This window comes from Lacerta agilis, chromosome Z (genome assembly GCF_009819535.1).
Source record: "Lacerta agilis isolate rLacAgi1 chromosome Z, rLacAgi1.pri, whole genome shotgun sequence".
In the NCBI taxonomy this organism is placed as follows: Eukaryota; Metazoa; Chordata; class Lepidosauria; order Squamata; family Lacertidae; genus Lacerta; species Lacerta agilis.
In genome coordinates, this window is record NC_046331.1 from 33,580,851 (window position 1) to 33,598,549 (window position 17,699).

Consider the following 17,699-nt stretch of genomic DNA (forward strand, 5'->3'; position numbering starts at 1 on the left):
GCCACCTGACCCAGTGTTGTGGGTAGGTAATCCTGGAACAGCCACAACCCCTGATAGGTGGGTCCCGTGCTGCTGGGGTGCAATCTGACCAATGGGGTGCCTCAGAAAAGGAGCAACGCAGGACCTATATAAACCCATGCGAGGCTTACAAGCTTCCTCTTTGGGGCTATCGCATCAGAATACCCGCCCACCTCTCCCTATATTTAGGGCTTGCACTTGACCTTGCTATGCCACTTTTGGGGCAGGGGCATGGTAGGAATTTTTCCCACTTGGCTGATTGGCTGGTGCCATTTGGGTTTCGCCTGCCGCGTAGCAAATCGTCACAACTTGTAAGGTTGCAGATAGGCTCTGGTTCAGGTGATAGGTGTGGCACGTGACGTGGCCACGCCTATGCAATGAAGGCATAGGGGGTAAAGGAATCCAGGGACTCACTGGTTTGGCAAACCCCGAAAGGGGTTCAGCCCATGCCCAAGTCCAGTGGACATCAGGGTTACTGAATGGCACTCCCTCCATCAGCTGTCCCTGGTGTTCATCCTTGGCTGTCCTATGAACATGGCTCTGGGACAGTGCTGCCTGCATGTGTGCAGGGAGCTAGTTGAACCAGAACCTATGCAACCACTCACTTGATTGTAATCAATAAAGTTGTGGCCTAAATTTCTGCCAAAAACCAAACCAAATATCTGACTCCTGTGTGAATTTATTTGGGGAAAGGTAAAAGGTTTAAACACATAAAACACCTGCTTTGAATTCAGAAGGTCCCAGGTTCAATTCCCAGTATCTCCAAGTAGGGTTGGGAATGTCCCCTGTCTGAGCCACTAGAGAGCTGCTGCTCATCAGTGTAGACAACATTATGCTTCAGGGAGCAGTGGTCTGAATGGAAGCCCAATCACTGATGCTGAGTTACTGTCAGAAATGTCTCACCTGGTCATATGGAGTCACTATACTGGCTTCTTGGCACATGGGTCCTGGTGAAGGATTGAGGGGATAGAAAGTTCATCCACGCAAGCAGGAGCAATGGATTGCTTCTGAAACTGAGTTTACAAAGCATTAACCCCCCTGCCAGCTCCCCCCTCCAGTTACCATCACTTTCTAGGAAACTAGTGTTATGCCCTACTTATTGAGTTGCTTTTGGTTACTACTATTTCAACCAGTTGTGTTTTTCTCATAGATTTCAGTACAATGGCAATCCACAATATATGGATTCCATTTGCCATTGTGGTACCATTGTGGTATATATATATATATATTGGAATATAATGAAGAAACATATACCAAAGAGCACGTCTGTTTACTAAGAAGACAGCTGTTTTACAACAGATAAAAGTTTGGTTTGAATGCTGAAGTGTTTCCTGGCTCCAAATCTAGTGTTCTTTCTCAGCAGTTCTGCTTTAGCTGTTCTTAAATTGATGGATGAGCGAATAACTCAGCCTGAACATGGACCTGAACTTGAATACTTCTTACTTATTGAGGTTTTTCCTCTTTCTCAGGTGCCTATGAAGACTGTGATCCTGGCTCACAGTGATGTGGTATGATGTGACATGATATACAGAACCAAAAGCAGAATCCATCTGAGTTGCAGTTGGAAGGCAAAAACAGCAGGAGAGAATATTGCCTCCCACTGTCCCACATTTGGGCTTTTCATAACAGTGTTGAGGTTTTTTCTTACAGTCAAGCAACACACACACACACACACACACACACACAAATAAATAACCATCTGTTTGAGCACTGTGGAGGCAAAATGCTGGACTAGATTAGTCATTTATCTCACATTCATGTCTGATTTTTATCATTTAAATAGCAACCACAAGGCTGGGGCCATTGGAATTGGGACTACAACGTGTGTGTGCATCGGCGGGGTGGGCGATAGGAAGGATTCAATCTTTACTTCCATGCCGCAGTCTGAATGCAGATTGAATCTATTAACCCCAGTTAGAACTCTCCCGTAGTGAAGTCACTATGCCAGTATACTGGATCAAAGAATCGGACTGCACATTTTAAATATTTATTGCATTACCTTGTTAAACCTTTTCACTGTCATATAACCTCATTTCACTCACTTTGTCTACCCAGTCAAGATTCATCTTTCAACTTCATATTTTGATTCTCTTATCTTTTCAGATTGCTCGCTCTCTTTTTAACAGCTACACAGAAGACTTACTTTTTTAAAAAAGAAGAAGAAGAAGGATGAAGCATTTGTATCCATCTTCTTGAATACATTGTGCTACATTGCGAGTTTTAACTGATTTTTAAATGAATCACGGAAAGCACTAGAGAGGGCTTTCAAAGGTGTGTTCTTAATAGTTAAGTGGGTCCCCACCCACTTCTTGCATGTGGAAGTTAGATCAAACACAGACTATTTCAACTGAATGACTTGCAGGGCTGCTGCCTGTTGAGGACATTGTTTTCTAAAGTATGGCAGGTTGAGGCCTTTTTTCTATTAAAAAAATGGGTTCTGAAATTATTTTACAGAACTTTATAGCATTTGTATTGGAAGAGAAAGAAAAGGAAATAGTTTTCTTTCCCTACGTGATTTCTCCTTGACTATATATACCTGGTTTTGTGACTAATTCTCCACCTGCACTATACCTTTACAACGGTACCATACAACATTTAATAGGTATGGGTTTTCCAAGAGTATCCTGGTTAGTTTGTTAAGGGTGCTGAAAGTTGTTAGGAGACCACAATTCCCCTCACAGGGCTACAGTTTCCAGAGTGGTTTAGCAATCAATCCCTCTTCCCAAATCTAGAACATTTGGACAATCTAGTTCTAGTACATCTGGTTGGACACTGTGTGAACAGGATACAGGAGTAGAGAGACCTTTGATCTGATCCAGCAAGGCTCTTCTTATGGTCTTGGGTCCCATGCTGTGGATGCCCAATGTTGGCACACACTGCACCGCACCATGACATCGCACCATGGGGGAGGGGCGAGTTGGGGCAGGGCGCACTGCCAGAACTGTGTCCCTCCCAGCGCTCTCCACTTTGAGGGCTGCTGAGCAGGACACAATGTGCTTGGTTGGTCTAGGAGGCTGCATTCCAGCAGGGCACCCTCCAGCTAGAGGGTGCCTGCAAGTGATGTGGCGCAGCAGCTCTGGCTCCCTGGAGTGACTTGCAGATGCCCTCTTGAGTCCTGCTGGAGGGTGGCTGAGGGGAAGGCAGTGGTTGGAGGCCAGCCCCACATTTCCTTCTTGGTCAGAGCATGGTGCCTGCAGGTGCCCAAGTCACTGTATGACGTGTGGCTGGGGCATGCTGCGGGTCTCATGGGACCAGCACAGGGTAGTTGCATCCCTCCTGGCCACCCTCTGGGAGCCGGGATAGGGGACAAAGCAGCCCAGCATGCTGGAAGCCAAGCCCCGGGACACACGCTAGGCTCTGGGGTACCTGAACCTAGATGTTCCCTTGGGCTCCGGTGCACCATCCTCAAGGTAAGTGCCGCCCAAGGTGCTGCGCCCTCTCCACCCACGGACCCACCCACCCCTAGCTACACTACTGCACCAGCAGCAAATGAGCAAGCAAACCTGTCACAGTGGAAAGCCCTGTGGGTGAGGAGAGGCAGGACTGGATGGGTTGGTGTGCCACTCTTCTGCCTGAGACAAGTGGCTCACCTTGTCCAATGCAGACCCTGCCCTCCGTGTAGATGGTTCGTACAATCAGCTGGTCAATAATTAGAACACTGTTTTCGCTAAGCATGTTTCAACGAATAGATACACTATGCTCTTCCTCACAATGTTCCATTCAGAATTGGGGGGCCCTTTCAAGCAGTGTAGCATTGAGATTCAGTTACATGACACCTCTGCACACACATTCTAAATTCCTGACTTTGGGCATTGCAACAAAGAACTCCATAAGTCCTATGAACACATCAGTCCTGTGTGGCCCAAGCACAGTTGGAGCAAATCAGAAAGAAAAATAAGTTAAGGCAGCTTTGAGCTTTAGCAACTTATTTCTTGAATGATTCCGTTTCATACTTTTGAAGCCTTTTAAATATTGACTTGAACTGTTTTATCCAGCAGGCAGATAAGTACACAACACATGGTGAACCTCCCCACACCCACCCCCTCTCAAAAAAGAGACTTTTTTTGGCTTTTGTGGCTCTAATTTTATTAATAAGCATCTTAATTAACAAGACAACATGCTGTACATAACCTGAAAGAGAACTACAGTGGGTTTAACTGGACTTCCAATGCTATTGAACTTAACAGCCTACAATGCCCAACAGCACGATTCTAAAGCGTGGATTAGGGCAGTTTCAGTACAAATACACAGACTTAATCACTTTCAAATCCTGTAGTATGCCACAGAGTGAAAAAATCTCCCTGAAGTACAAACTCAAATACATGTATTTACAAAAGCTTTTTTTCAGATATCTTCCATAACTAGGGTTAACATGACATACACATAGTTTTGTTTCCTAGGATTTACCAAATACAATCCTTGCCTGCAAGCCTGTTTACTTATGATCACAAAACCCAACTCTTTACTTTTACAAAAAGATAAAGCCCAGACCTGAAACAAGTAGGATTTGTACAAGAGGGTGACTATTATGAACCTTTCTCCAATTTCAGCACACATAATTTGGCCAATGCATTGTGCCCTCATTAAACAAAGGTTGTTAAAGGAGCCTATTTTCTTTTGTCAATTAAGATTAATCACACATTTATGTCAAGAGAGCCCACACACGGGGGGGGGGGGGTCTTTTTAATTTGCAGGCATTAACAGGCTGCACCTAAATGCTGACAATGACTCTTCTTTTTCTGTCTGAAATAATTTCTAAATAATTAAGAACAAGTTTCTAAATAATCTATGTTTATTTTGATTTAGAATAAGATATCATTCATTGCTGAGAATAATTTGGTTTGATCAACGGACAGGGAAACAGTGCAGTAAAGACGGCAAGCTCTTTAAAAATAAATAAAAAACCTACAAAACCAAATGAAATTTGACTTTCTTATTATACTCAGCAACCAAACATACTGCTGCCTATTTCCACTCCTGTTTTTTTTTTTCCCTTCCCCTCTTGGCAGAATCCTATTCACACTTCAGAATGAAGCTACTCTAGAATGGAGAAAGGAACAGTTGCAACATCCCTCTAAGTATCACTTGAAAACTGGTTTTAATTCAAAATGGATTATATATATATATATATATATATATATATATATATATATATATGTTTTTAAAATCCTTTAAAAAAACACAAACCCCTCCCCTAAGAAGCAGTTTGCACGTGGGTGCTCATTGATGACTGTGTCACAGATTTAACCACAAGGAGAGGTGTTATGTAACCCAGGAGGGGCTGGTGTGGTGAGGACGGGTCATGGAGCTGATCTCCCAGACATGGAGCTGATCTCATCACTGCTTCCTAGGATGGCATGTTTGTGTGGCAGGGCAGCAGTGAAGGCAATTGGGGTGCACCACTGGTGCCAAATTGAGCCTCCCAGTTGGGCACAAAAGTTGCCTCAAACCCACTGCTGCCTTGCTCTGCCACATGCCAGTAAGTGGCAATGATTCCAGTGCTTAGAGGCTTGCTCTGCGTTGATTCCACTGGCCCCTTTTGCTACAACCTAATGCTACCTCAGACACCATATATATTTATTTATAATTATATATATATATATATATAGAGAGAGAGAGAGAGAGAGAGAGAGAGAGTCAGTTTTCACACATTGCACAAACCAATGCAGAGTGAAGAGAAACCTATTGTTGTGCATAGATGTGTGAATCAGCTAGAAAGGAACACGGTATTATTTCCAACAAACATGTTTTGAAACAAAACCGTTCCTGGTTTTAAACATTGTTTGACACTTTGTTCATCTGAGGAAGGCAAAAGGTGCGCCCCCTCCCATTTACTGTAATATATAGTATGAAATAAATCTATGTAGCTACACGGTATGTACTGTAGTATATAGTTTTTAGGCTCTTAAAAAAAAAAAAAACAATTTCAGGCAAATAAAGTAAAATAAGCCAGATGACTAAATAAAATGACACAGATGGTACTGGATGATTGCTTAGATATGGTAACATGTAAATGTCCATGATTGTTCTTGGGTTCTGACGAGAAAGACTCAGAAAGAGTCCACATTTTATTTTTGTACGCTAGATAATTCAGGCACAGTTACCCTCTTCAAGCATTCTCTAGTCAAATTAATTAAACGCACAGAGGGAGAAGGGGAGTGGCGAAGGGACATATCCATTAGCTCTCCCTCCTCCCCCAAAGATGGAAGGAAAACTCCTTAAGCTGTTCACATTTTAAAATGAACATACAAAACCTGCATTTTCTGAAAAAAAATTACTCTTCTCTGAAATTTGTCGTGCAGAGCCCCTATCTCTCGCCAAGAAGACCTGTACCCACCCCATAAAAGAAAGAGGGCATATGTTAGGAGAAAATGTGCACAGAAACCGTTGTACTGGGGAAAATAGGACACACTTTCTGAAACAAAACTTGAACTGAAACACACCCATCCTTCTGAATGTACACACATTTTTGTAATGCTACCCCCAAGCCAACTAACATGTACAAAAATGCACATCCTGGGGGGGAGGGACGTGTTATGCATTTATGCAAACTAGTGCAGAAAAGGTTAAACTTAGCCCAAGACTGGGGGGGGGGGTAGAGGAATTGAAAAAAGCCTGAATAATTTTTTAAAGGGTGGGGAGCTTCTCTCTGACTTTGGAGGATTATCAGGGTGGTGATGGGGCACAATGAGCATGCTTGTTTGTGCACACAAACCCCCTCATGTGATTAATTAAAATGACTAGAGAATGCCTGAAGAGTGCTGCTTTTTATTCCTCCTCTGGAGCTCTCTATAAACACTGTAAGGGGCATATCATCCTGCATGGAATTTATGTCAATGAAGGGAGAGATTTGTGCACACAATGAAATGTGTACCCAGATAAGTGTTCCTCCATTCAAAATGAAAAGTGAAGTAGTTAATGGTATGAGACATCAAGTAGCATGCTGGCTGTCTCATGTGAATCCATAACCACAGTTTTGGAAGTGGGGGAAACTATGGGAAACTTCACTGATCTATTGATGCATGCAGTTTAGTATTGCCTGCAATGACTGGCTAGAAGCTCTCTGAAGTTTAAGGCGGGGGTCTCTCTCAGCCCTAACTGGAGGTGCTGGGGATTGAATATAGGATTTACTGCATGCAACACTGATCTCTAAGCCAAGCCCACCCAAAACAATATGGTATAAATGAGCTTTGTAGTTTCAGGGGAGGGCTGACGTGCATGGAGTTTGGCCCAGTGTGATGCATGGTGGCAGAGCCAATCTGATGCTTCTGCAGCCACATGTTGCACCAAGTCAATCTTGCTGTGTCGCACCCTTCCCATTTCTTTCCCAGTAAGCATGTGACCCATGGTGTTAGGATAAGGTTACCAGATTTTTTTTCAATGAATCTAGGAACACTTTTCAATTTCAATGGATTTTGTATGGGGACTTATTTGTAAATCCGGGGACTGTTCCCGGGAAACGGGGATGTCTGGTAACCTTATGTTAGGAAGCTAGGAAAGTAATAGTGCCCTATCCACATCACTTCACTTGCCACTACTAGTCCCCAGCACCTCCTGTTTAAAAAAGGATTGAGCAACAGACGATGAGAAGACCTATACCTGGGACTCAGGAGAACTGCTGCCAGACAGAGTAGGCAACACTGGGCTAGATGAACAATTATCTGACCTAGGTTCCTAACCAATTGTCCATCAGGGCTCTACCATATGTGATATTACGAAACACCTATTTTAGTGTAAAACGTATGTGTAAGAAAAGTGTATCCTGTTCAAAGGACTATGAAAAATTACTATTCCTTTTTTTTAAAAAAAGGAAGACAAATGAATGGAAGTGCACACGGAGCTTCTGAGAGCAAGTACTCTCTCTCTCTCTCTCTCCACATTTCTCTCTGTATGAATATAGGAGATCATTAGCTAAGGGACATCTGTGTATGGAACAGCGATTCTACTCCCACAGTAGCTCATAGTGTCAATACTTTACTCTCTAGTCAGTTCACATAGGCGTCACTTAATGATCTCATCATGATGACTTGCACATGTGAATGAGACATCAGAGTTCAATTCCACATATCTGATTGTTATCAAACCTCTCACACAGAATATATATATATATATATATATATATATATATATATATATATATATATCAGGGCCTGTTTAGCTGAAGGCATCAAGAATAGAATAAGTGGGTGTTTCAAGTGTTCGAATCTGAGGGCTCAAACATGTAAAAATCTCACTTCATGCAGAACAGGCAGCAGTTTGCTTTAGCTGCTTGATTGGAATACTTGAAAAGCCTTGAGCCCCTATTGGGATGAATAGTTTCATATTGAAGATAAGCGATACAACATGGCATCACCAGCTGTTTAGCGGTACTGAGAGAAACTCAGTTTTTACCTAAGGAGTCGGGATTACAAATGTGATCATTAGAATATTAGTCTGGACTTTCGAAACCTGGGTTCAAGCCCTCACTCACTTATGGAATTCACTGGGGTGACTTTGGGCTAAAATGATATTGCTCAGTCTAACCTACCTCAAAGGGTTCTTCTAAATGTAACATCTATCTCTTTGAGATCCTTGGAGGAAGACTGAGATGCAGATGAAGCAATTATAATAATAATTATTAATATAATACATTATGTCGTGGGCGGCCCAGGGTGTTCTACTGGAGCTGCCAAAGATAATAATAATTGCTGCCCCTCACCACCACCACCTCCTCCTCCTCCTCTTCCTCCCTGGAATGCCCAATGGTGGAGGATGGTCACATGGGGAGCAGGCGGGCAGGCAGCAGAGGAAGTGGCAATGGGCAGTGGAAGCTCAGCAGCCAACAAGTTGCAAGAGGTAGTGAGCAGCACACCCCATGGGGGCCGTATCTGCCACCCCTTCCAACTCTCTAGAGCCTGCCGCTTCCTCACCTTGCCTCACGCATGGTTTTATGCATATGAATGCATTAGTAGTAACCATTCAAAATGCAAGCAATCAAATCCAATACATGGTATTTTCCCCCCAGTGGTTTTAAGGCTTGATATTTAATTCTTCCTATATAGCTTAAAAGCACCATAAAGTTCATTGATACAATTTCCCCCCTCCCCTAATATATTGTGGCAAGACCTAGTGGGAACAATGAAGGTCTTAAAACACGTTAACTGTGAACTTTTTTGTGTATTGATTTTCCATGACAGCACTCTCAATTTGCCATTAGGAGATGAAGCCATTTAATTCTGATGGATGGGTAAAATTAGCTCAATATTTTAGCTGTTCAAGTGGATATAAGAAAGCTAGTTTGGGCAAACTTTATGTTTTACCAATGATTTTTTTTCATAATTAGGAGTCTTGTCATTCTATGTCAGGGTTCAGAAGTCAATGCAGGGCTTCCTATGCCCATGTGAAATCAAAGACACCAACATATAGGTTGATGGTATCTTAGTCTGGGCTAACATGGTCAGATGGGGGCCATATAAATAATAACACCATCATTATTATTATTTGTTGGAACAAACACTGGGTAAAATCACCTTTAAGTTCTTTAGTGCAAATCCCATAAAAAATTGGACCTGCACAAGCAAGTCAAGTGAGCAATCCACAGATCTTTGAGATCTAGGTATCCAGTGGGCAAAATAACCAAGCAGAATTTACCAACATATACCACTGAACTGGGAGTTTGCATAAGAAGTCATTCTGGAGGTACTGACATTGTGGTTGAGTAAAGTCTTGCTTCTCAACTATAATGTAGCATATATACCCCCCCTCCCCATGGATGTATTGAGATCTTAGATCTGGTATGAAAGCTACAAGCTTGTTATAATTTGGGAGAGAAGTTTCAACAACCACTCGTATCTTATCAGGTGCAAACATTTAGGTCACCCATAAGCCCGCTTTAGGCACTAGAAAGAGGGCTACATGGGAGGGGGGTTGTAGTGGGATGAGTGTGGTTTTCCTTGCCTTCCTTGTGTGGTAAGAGACTATCTGCAGTGAGAGCCTTATAATTCCATGAAGGTTCATAGCACATTTGAGAACCCCAGATATGCAAAAGGTTCCAAAAGGTGTTGGCTGCCTCCATGGATATAAAAAGCTCTCCATCTCAGCTTGGTTGGATTTGCTAGGCTTGCCTTTAAATGCAAACTTAATCAACTTTCTCTCCCTCCCCCCAATAGGGCATATAAACAATATTTATAAGATTAACCTTTAAATGGAAGAAGTAAACTTTAAACTTAACAATTATATGTGCATGTACATGATCAAGGCCTATGTTGACTATTTTCTAAAACAACAAAGAAGCTTTTCTTCTTCTTCTTTTTAGTACAAAGCGAACACTGAAGACTTAAGTGAAGGTTTCCTGGAACCGAAGATGCTTTCTGATTGATTTGTCAAAGTATTTACTGTGCTTGAATTAGCGCCGAGTCATTGTGTCAGTATCTAAAGCATTAACATGTATCCCAGAATTTACATGCAGTGAGCCCTATTTCAGACAAAGCATTTTGTGGGGTTAGGGAAAGATACACAATAACATAGCCTGAGCTTTATATGAATTAAATGCAACTGGAAAGTTAAAAGTGAAACTTCTCTTGTAATTATTATTATTATTAGTATTACTTTACATTACATGTTAAAAGCAAAATGTGTTCAGAATAACAGTGGGGATAATAAAGCTACTTATAGTTGCCGAGGGCAATACAGAGAAACTCTGTTAGCATTCATTGGAACCCTCGACAACAGGAATTTCAATAAATTTACAAGCCATTTTATATTACAGTAATTATACACACAGAGGTTTGCTCATAAGTTACAGATTTTAAAGTTACATTGATGAGCCTACATGAAGTTCTTTTCACAGGAAAAGATTCTTCTTCTTCTTTTCAATCACACTTTGCTTCCTTCTCTCCATCAAATTTCGATTGTCTGTGGTAAAGTAAAATTGGAGCTAGGAAAGCTGTTCGATTGTGTTACAGACAGGTTATTTGGTTGCAGAATGTACAAGACTGCAGGAATCAAAGGCTAGGGAGAAAGAAAAAGCAAAGGGGATCAGGACTCTTTCATATTAAAAAAAGAAAAGAAAAGAAGACATATTTTCTCTACCCGGTATAGCCTTTGCTCACTATTCATTATACTGCATATGAAAACTAGCACACAGAGATCAGTCATAAATGTCTAATCTTCCTTGGTACATCACCTTGAGCTGCTACAGAATAACGTTAACAAGGGGGACTTCATAATTACATCCATCAAACATTTGCTTCCTGGTCCTCTCATTCTTTAGACTAATGCCAGTGATTTGCTTCAGCATAGACTGAGCAAAAATAAATAAATGCCAAGAATTATTTTGCCTAATAGCTTTATACATACAGCGTGTGAAGTTATAGAGTGAAACCTACAGGAACTGACAACATACATTAACTACCACAATGTTGTCTCCTAGAAGATACTTGCTTACCACCATGAGGCACAACATAGGCCCATGAAGAGAGTGGGGGCAGGGAGGGCAATCAGGTACACTTGCCCTGGGCCTCAGAGGGCTAAACTGGTTGGGGGGCCGCCCCCACCAAGGACCAGCTGCTTTTTTGTTTTTGTGTTTCAGTTTATAATCTAAGCCTAACAAGACTTAGGCCTCATATAAGCTCTGCATGGGCCAGGCACACAATAAAGGTCTATCTATTTGATTGGGGAATCGAGGGGCATAAAAAAAAGTTAGGAATGTTTATAGTCACCCACAGAGACATAATATACAGCAGAGCCGGGGGACTCTTTTCTCAGCTGAAGGAAAGCATTCATGTGTGGGCAAACTTCAAAGAAGGCAGTGGGGGGCACGGGGGGGGGGGAGCTGGCCAGTGATGCATAGGGTGAAAGGCAACATGTAGGTGGACCCAGACACAAAAGCATACAGAGCAACAAGTGTGGCTCTTACATTTGTACAGCAGGCTACACTCCAGCTGTGCAAATGTCAGAGGTTTCTACGACCTGCATGCACGCATTCTCTAGCACAGCTAGAAGCACTATCACAGTTCAGGGACAAATTCCACTCAGGAAAAAGCACATGAGCATGTAGCCTTGGCCTGGTGGGGGGTATGACCAGAGGAGAAGGGTGTGGCCTGGTGGGGAAACATAGCATTGGGGAGAGTCACAAGGGCCAGAAAGTCTGGAGTGGTGCTTTGAACTTCCAGGTCTGAGGTTCTGCACCCCTGATTTTATGTGTGTGTGTGTGTGTGTGTGTGTGTGTGTCACTTCAAAGAGTAGTACTCCAAAATAAGGTAGGTTCTGTATTGCTTTGGGGATGTTTTGCTGATCAAAACTATACTTGTGAAAATAATATGTGAAAAAGTGGAAGATAAGAGGTATATCGTTTCCTGTATGGAAAGCTGAAATGTCTTGTTGCTTCCCCTGCCTAAAGCTAGAATCCCAACCCCACTTAACCAGCATAGTTCAATAAGACTTGTGTCTCTGAAGACATGCTTAGGATTGTGCTGTAAAAGGTTTAATAGTACTCTCCTCCAAGTTGGCTAGCTTGGGTTCTTTATTGCTCTGTCCTGATTTGTAGGTTTGTTAATTTTGTTGAGAAAATGTTTGGGAATGAAAAGGGGAAATGCCCCCGCCAGGAGCTATTTATTCTTCTGCTTATTCACCACATGTTGCAAACCTGATGGTGTCATGGCACCTTGCAGCCTGTCAGAGGAAGTTATGTGAAAATGTCAAGGAGGGCAAAAGTAGCTAGTAATCAGTCTGGATGCCGGGGAGGGGACATATGATTCTATATTGCCCCCTCTTTTCCCCCAGATTGCTGCTGCAGCAGTTTATCATAGCTCAGCAAAGCAAATCAGATACTAGGAGGTATACTCCTTCTTCACACCCATTCAGAATAAAATATTTCCCTCCTTAATGTTTTACATAACAAAATCGGAATGGCTGCTTATCGCGGTAACGCCATCACATTCACATTGTGACCTTGTTATGGCTGAGATCTAGACCCCACCTGCACTATAAATGTTCAGCATTATCATGCTGCTTTAAATACTCAATAATCTTGGGAATGGTAGTACATTTATGATGCTGAGAGTTCTTAAGAGACCCCTATTCCTCTTAAAGAACTACCTGTATAATTCCCAGAGGGAATAACGTTTGACTATTAAACCACTCTGGCAATTGAAGCTCTGTGAGGGAAATAGGGGAGGTCTCTTAACAATGCTCGGCACACCTTAACAAACTACATTCCCCAGGCTTTTTTGTGGGTGGGTGGGGGAACCATGGTCATTTAAAGTGGCACAGTACCGCTTTACATGCATAGTGCAGATGGGGCCCATGCCATTGTGCTTTTTAAAATGGCATGTGGAGCAACAGGATATCACACACACACACAAAATGTGCTCCCCAGGTGGACTCCCATTTTTAATATAAAAAACCTTCCCTCTCTACACCTCATCATTACCAGTTTCTCAGTGATAGCTTTGCAGCACATGTAGGATAGAGGAAACAACGCATCAAATTCCCTGCAGTTTGCAAGGCTGGAAGAGACCGGTCTATTGCAACCCTTTGTGATACCACACCAGCCCTTCCTCTCCTAAATGTCTTTGCCCTTCTTTGCTTACAAACCCAGCACTAAGCAAGATGCCCTGATCAAGCCAGAAGACACTGGACATTGTAGGTGTGTGTTCCCTGGGCTACGGTGGAGAATAAATTTATTGCACATTTAATGCAACATTGCAAAGGCTCAGATCTCTTCAGGTGCTTCAAGTGCATGTGAACAGATCACTTTTGTTTGTTTGTTTTAAACAGTTTATACCACCCTTCACCATTTTAGTCTTCTGGGAGGCACATGCCATATTGTGGGTTGCATGTACCACACCACCCCTTCCTAATGTTTCCCTTTTTGGAACTCACCAACATAACAGGAATACTTTACTTTCCATTTTTAGTTCCCTCATGAAGAATTGCAAGGCTCTGTCATGAGTATACTTAATAATTATACTGGGTGTTTATTATTATTATTATTATTATTATTATTATTATTATTATTATTATTTACAAGTTAAAAGTATGACCTGAAAGCAAAGACTTTATCCGAAAGTTCTCCTCTTTGACAGTTGCTGAGCAGATCTTATCCAAAACTTGCTGTCACTTCTATCAAAAAAGGGATACCAGCCTTGTATTTAAATGATATTTTGTGTCATGACAGCTCATTGGGAAAGAATCACACTTTTTTGTTTCCCTTTTCCCTTTTGTTTTTTGCATACTGTTATATACTGATTAAGCTGAATTTCCTTTAACTTGTTACTTAGGATAGAGGTCTTCTCTTCAGCTTCAACTCAGAATTCTTATATACATGAATATTAACAAACCTGAATAGGTTTGCATATGCATTATAATTGTGTTAAGCTGTGCCTATATACACTCACACTTTAAAGCCCGAAATAGCTTGGTTTGTCAAGATATGCCTTTATAGTTGGTGCTCGTGGATCAAAGTAGCGTTCTTCCCCGATATGGAGGCTGCCTGGGCCGGGATGAAGTTTGCAAGAGGAATGACTTTGACTGGGTCTTCACTGGGGCAGTGTCTTTCGCAGGTGTTGTAGAACTGAGGCCTGGGTCCCCCTTGGCCTTTGTCAGTATCATCCTTCGGAAGGGGCCTTCCGAGGGTGTGCCTGCCCTCTGGCATGGCTCCACACCCCCATCCTTGCTGGAAGCCGAATGCTGGCAAAGGAGGGTTGGATTGCTGGTACTGTGTCAAGGAAGGAGGCATCCAGCAATTGTCAGAATGGCCGAGGATGAGACATTCTTGCGTGCAGGTTTCAGAAGCTTCAGCAAGAGCTTTTTGGAGGTTCACTTCAATAGCTTAAAGAGAAAAGAGAATAAGATTAGGTGTCATTTAAGAATATTTATTTCTTGTAGAGCCCTCCAGATGTTGCTGGACTCCAATTTCCATCGTTCCTGAGAACTGGTTATGCCAGCTATGACTCATGGGAGTTATGAGTCCAGCAACAGTGAGAGGAATACAAGTTCTCCATTCCTGATTAATTTTATTTGTGATGTTCTGGGATAACAAGTTTCAGAACACTATTCAACTGAACAACTCTTTAGCTTTATTGTAATTATACACGTATGATTTCATTAACTACGGACATTTATAGCAACGTAGGAAGCCGCTTTATACTGAATCAGTCAATTGCTCTTTCTAGTTCAATACTGTCTACTTTGACTGGCTAAATACAAAAAAGATACCCCTGTGTTGCAAACTACAAGCAGGATGTTACATACGGCCATGACCACTACTCCATGTAAGGAGCATGTATATTAAGTTATGAACTGAAGAAGATTACACCGAAACAGTGTACTTATCCGGAATGCTGTCTTCGCTGCATATTATTTGACAATATAAAGAAATGTCGCTGCATATTATTTGATATTAATAAGAAACATTTTGCCCTACATTATTTGGTCCACGTGTTGCCTTTTTTCATATCCTACTCTGACTGGCAGCAACCCTCTGGGAGTTCAGATTGGGAGCTTTCCCAGCCCTGCCAGGAGATGCTGGAGAGGGAATCTGAAGCCTGCTTCATGTGGGACAACCAGTCTCAAGTTAACCAGTCTCATAAAACAACATGCTTAAGTCTAATTAATGCATGAAGTGGTTAATACCATACAGCATGCTGCCTTGCCAGGCTTAGCTAAGTCACTTCCCTCAACTAGAGAGGAACTAGGTAATCAAACCTTTGTTCTCTCCAGTCTACCTGAGAAGCTCAGCATGTGAAGATGTTTGAGCTAGTGGCTCCATCTCACCCCTCGTGGCTCTCACCAGTCACTCTTTAGTTCCTCTACCAATACAGTGGTACTTCAGGTTAAGAACTTAATTCGTTCTGGAGGTCCATTCTTAACTTGAAACTGTTCTTAACCTGAGGTACCACTTTAGCTAAAGGGGCCCTCCACTGCTGCCACGCCACCACCGCATGATTTCTGTTCTCATCCTGAAGCAAAGTTCTTAGCCCGAGGTACTATTTCTGGGTTAGCGGAGTCTATAACCTGAAACGTCTGTAACCTGAAGTGTCTGTAACCCGAGGTACCACTGTAATTTAGGAACTTTCATCACTTTGTAACTAAGCCAAGTTTTACTGCCTGTGCACATGAAGCACATGAATCTAACCTTTGGAAAGTTTGTAAGTATTTTTTTTTTTGAAGTTATCAAATATGTGGTCTTTTTCCTATGCTGGTGGAAGAAGGGAAATAGCCCTATTCTGAATCAGATGAGGAGAACTCCACCCACCACAGAATTACACTTCCTATAACTTTCAGCACACCAAAAAGAAAGAGAATTATTTTCACTCTTCATGTTTTTATGGTCTCTTCATTTAGGTGCTTTTGTTCTCATTTACACCAAATACAAAGATATCTTTTTGAAGGCAGAGTGTGAAGTCTTAAGCTTTGATTCTATGGGTAACACTGTTGTCCACTGTTGTAGAAGCAACCCGCAGACATAATGCAACATGCTCTATATCTCTGTATATTCACAGAAACTAGGAATGCACATTGAATTTACATGATTCCCTAATTCCAAAGTAGAACCAGATACTTCAGGGGTCAGACTTAACTTACATTTAACTAGGATTTTAAACTCTCTTAAACATACAGTAGGGAGGGCACCCCCCTGACAAAACAAAAAAACAAAAAACACTGCAGAGAACTAAATTGAACCTTCTGTTCATGAAATGGGGAGCAGAGAGTTCAATCCTGCTGGGTGTTGCTTTGTCAATATGTTCCCCACAGGTAACACCCTGGTTAAGTAGACCCCTGCAGTCAGCAGGCCTCAGTTTGTGAGTGCGATACTGCTGGGATATGCTTCACCAGTGCATTCACATTTAACTATGGATAGCTATGGTGACTCTACCCATGAAAAAGAGGACGTGTCCTGGAAAAAAAAGTACATATGGCAACCCTGCATAAGCTTTGGTTTAAACCCTGATTTTGTTCTTTGCGAAACAGCCTTGTTTGTCTGAATGTGGAGGCTACCTGATGTGGTTCAGTGACTCAGATCTGCTTCATTCCCCCACCTTCCTCCATGCTGAGTTCTAGGAGCAGGGCCGGCCTACCCAAGAGGCAAGATGAGGCAACAGAGCAGTAAATTTGGCTTCCAATGAATATGCTGCAGCAGCCGCAAAGGCTATGGTATACTCCTTGGAGGATGGATCTGCCACCTCCTTGGCAGCAACCCCATGCCTCCTCTACAGTGGCCTATTGGCATGTCAGAGGCACTGGTGGCCTCCTCCAAAGATCTTTCCAATGTAGATCTTCCTCCCTCCCTTGTTCCTGATGTAGTTGTTCACTCACCCATTCTTCCCTACTCCAGAACCATTTTGTGGTTCACGTCAGGTGCCAAAATGTCTTGAACTGGCTCTGTCTATGAGGGTAACATAGAGACAAGGGAGGAGGAAGCTGACAAGCTGTGTCAGACCCTGGACAGGTTGCAAGTAGGAAGGAATAGGTGGGGACTGGCTATAGGCAGACTGGGGTTGGTGGAAAAGTGCCCCATGCATTTTAATGATTATAAGGCAACCACCCATATGGGCAGGGCCCCCCACAATTTGTTCTTAGTCTTTCATTCTCTCTCTCTTCCCAGAATCTATTTTCACTGTGAAGTAGAAGAAAAAGAAGAAAGTCTGCAGGATAATATACCTGCTGTGACTCTATTTTATAGCTACAGTGCACATACC

The 17,699-nt window shown here is 42.4% G+C and overlaps 1 protein-coding gene across 1 annotated transcript in view; it reads right to left on the reverse strand.

Moving 5' to 3' along the window:
- Nucleotides 1-10,312: 10,312 nt before the first annotated feature.
- The window catches only part of PCDH11X (protocadherin 11 X-linked), a 728,776-nt gene continuing 721,389 nt past the window's right edge, over nucleotides 10,313-17,699 (reverse strand). Inside the window, exons 7-8 of the mRNA XM_033137147.1 lie at nucleotides 14,397-14,829; nucleotides 10,313-11,007 (exon numbers count right to left, since the gene is read on the reverse strand). Of these exons, the coding sequence (XP_032993038.1) occupies nucleotides 14,438-14,829 (392 nt within the window). The 3' untranslated portion in view covers nucleotides 10,313-11,007; nucleotides 14,397-14,437. The remainder of the gene's footprint in view (nucleotides 11,008-14,396; nucleotides 14,830-17,699) is intronic.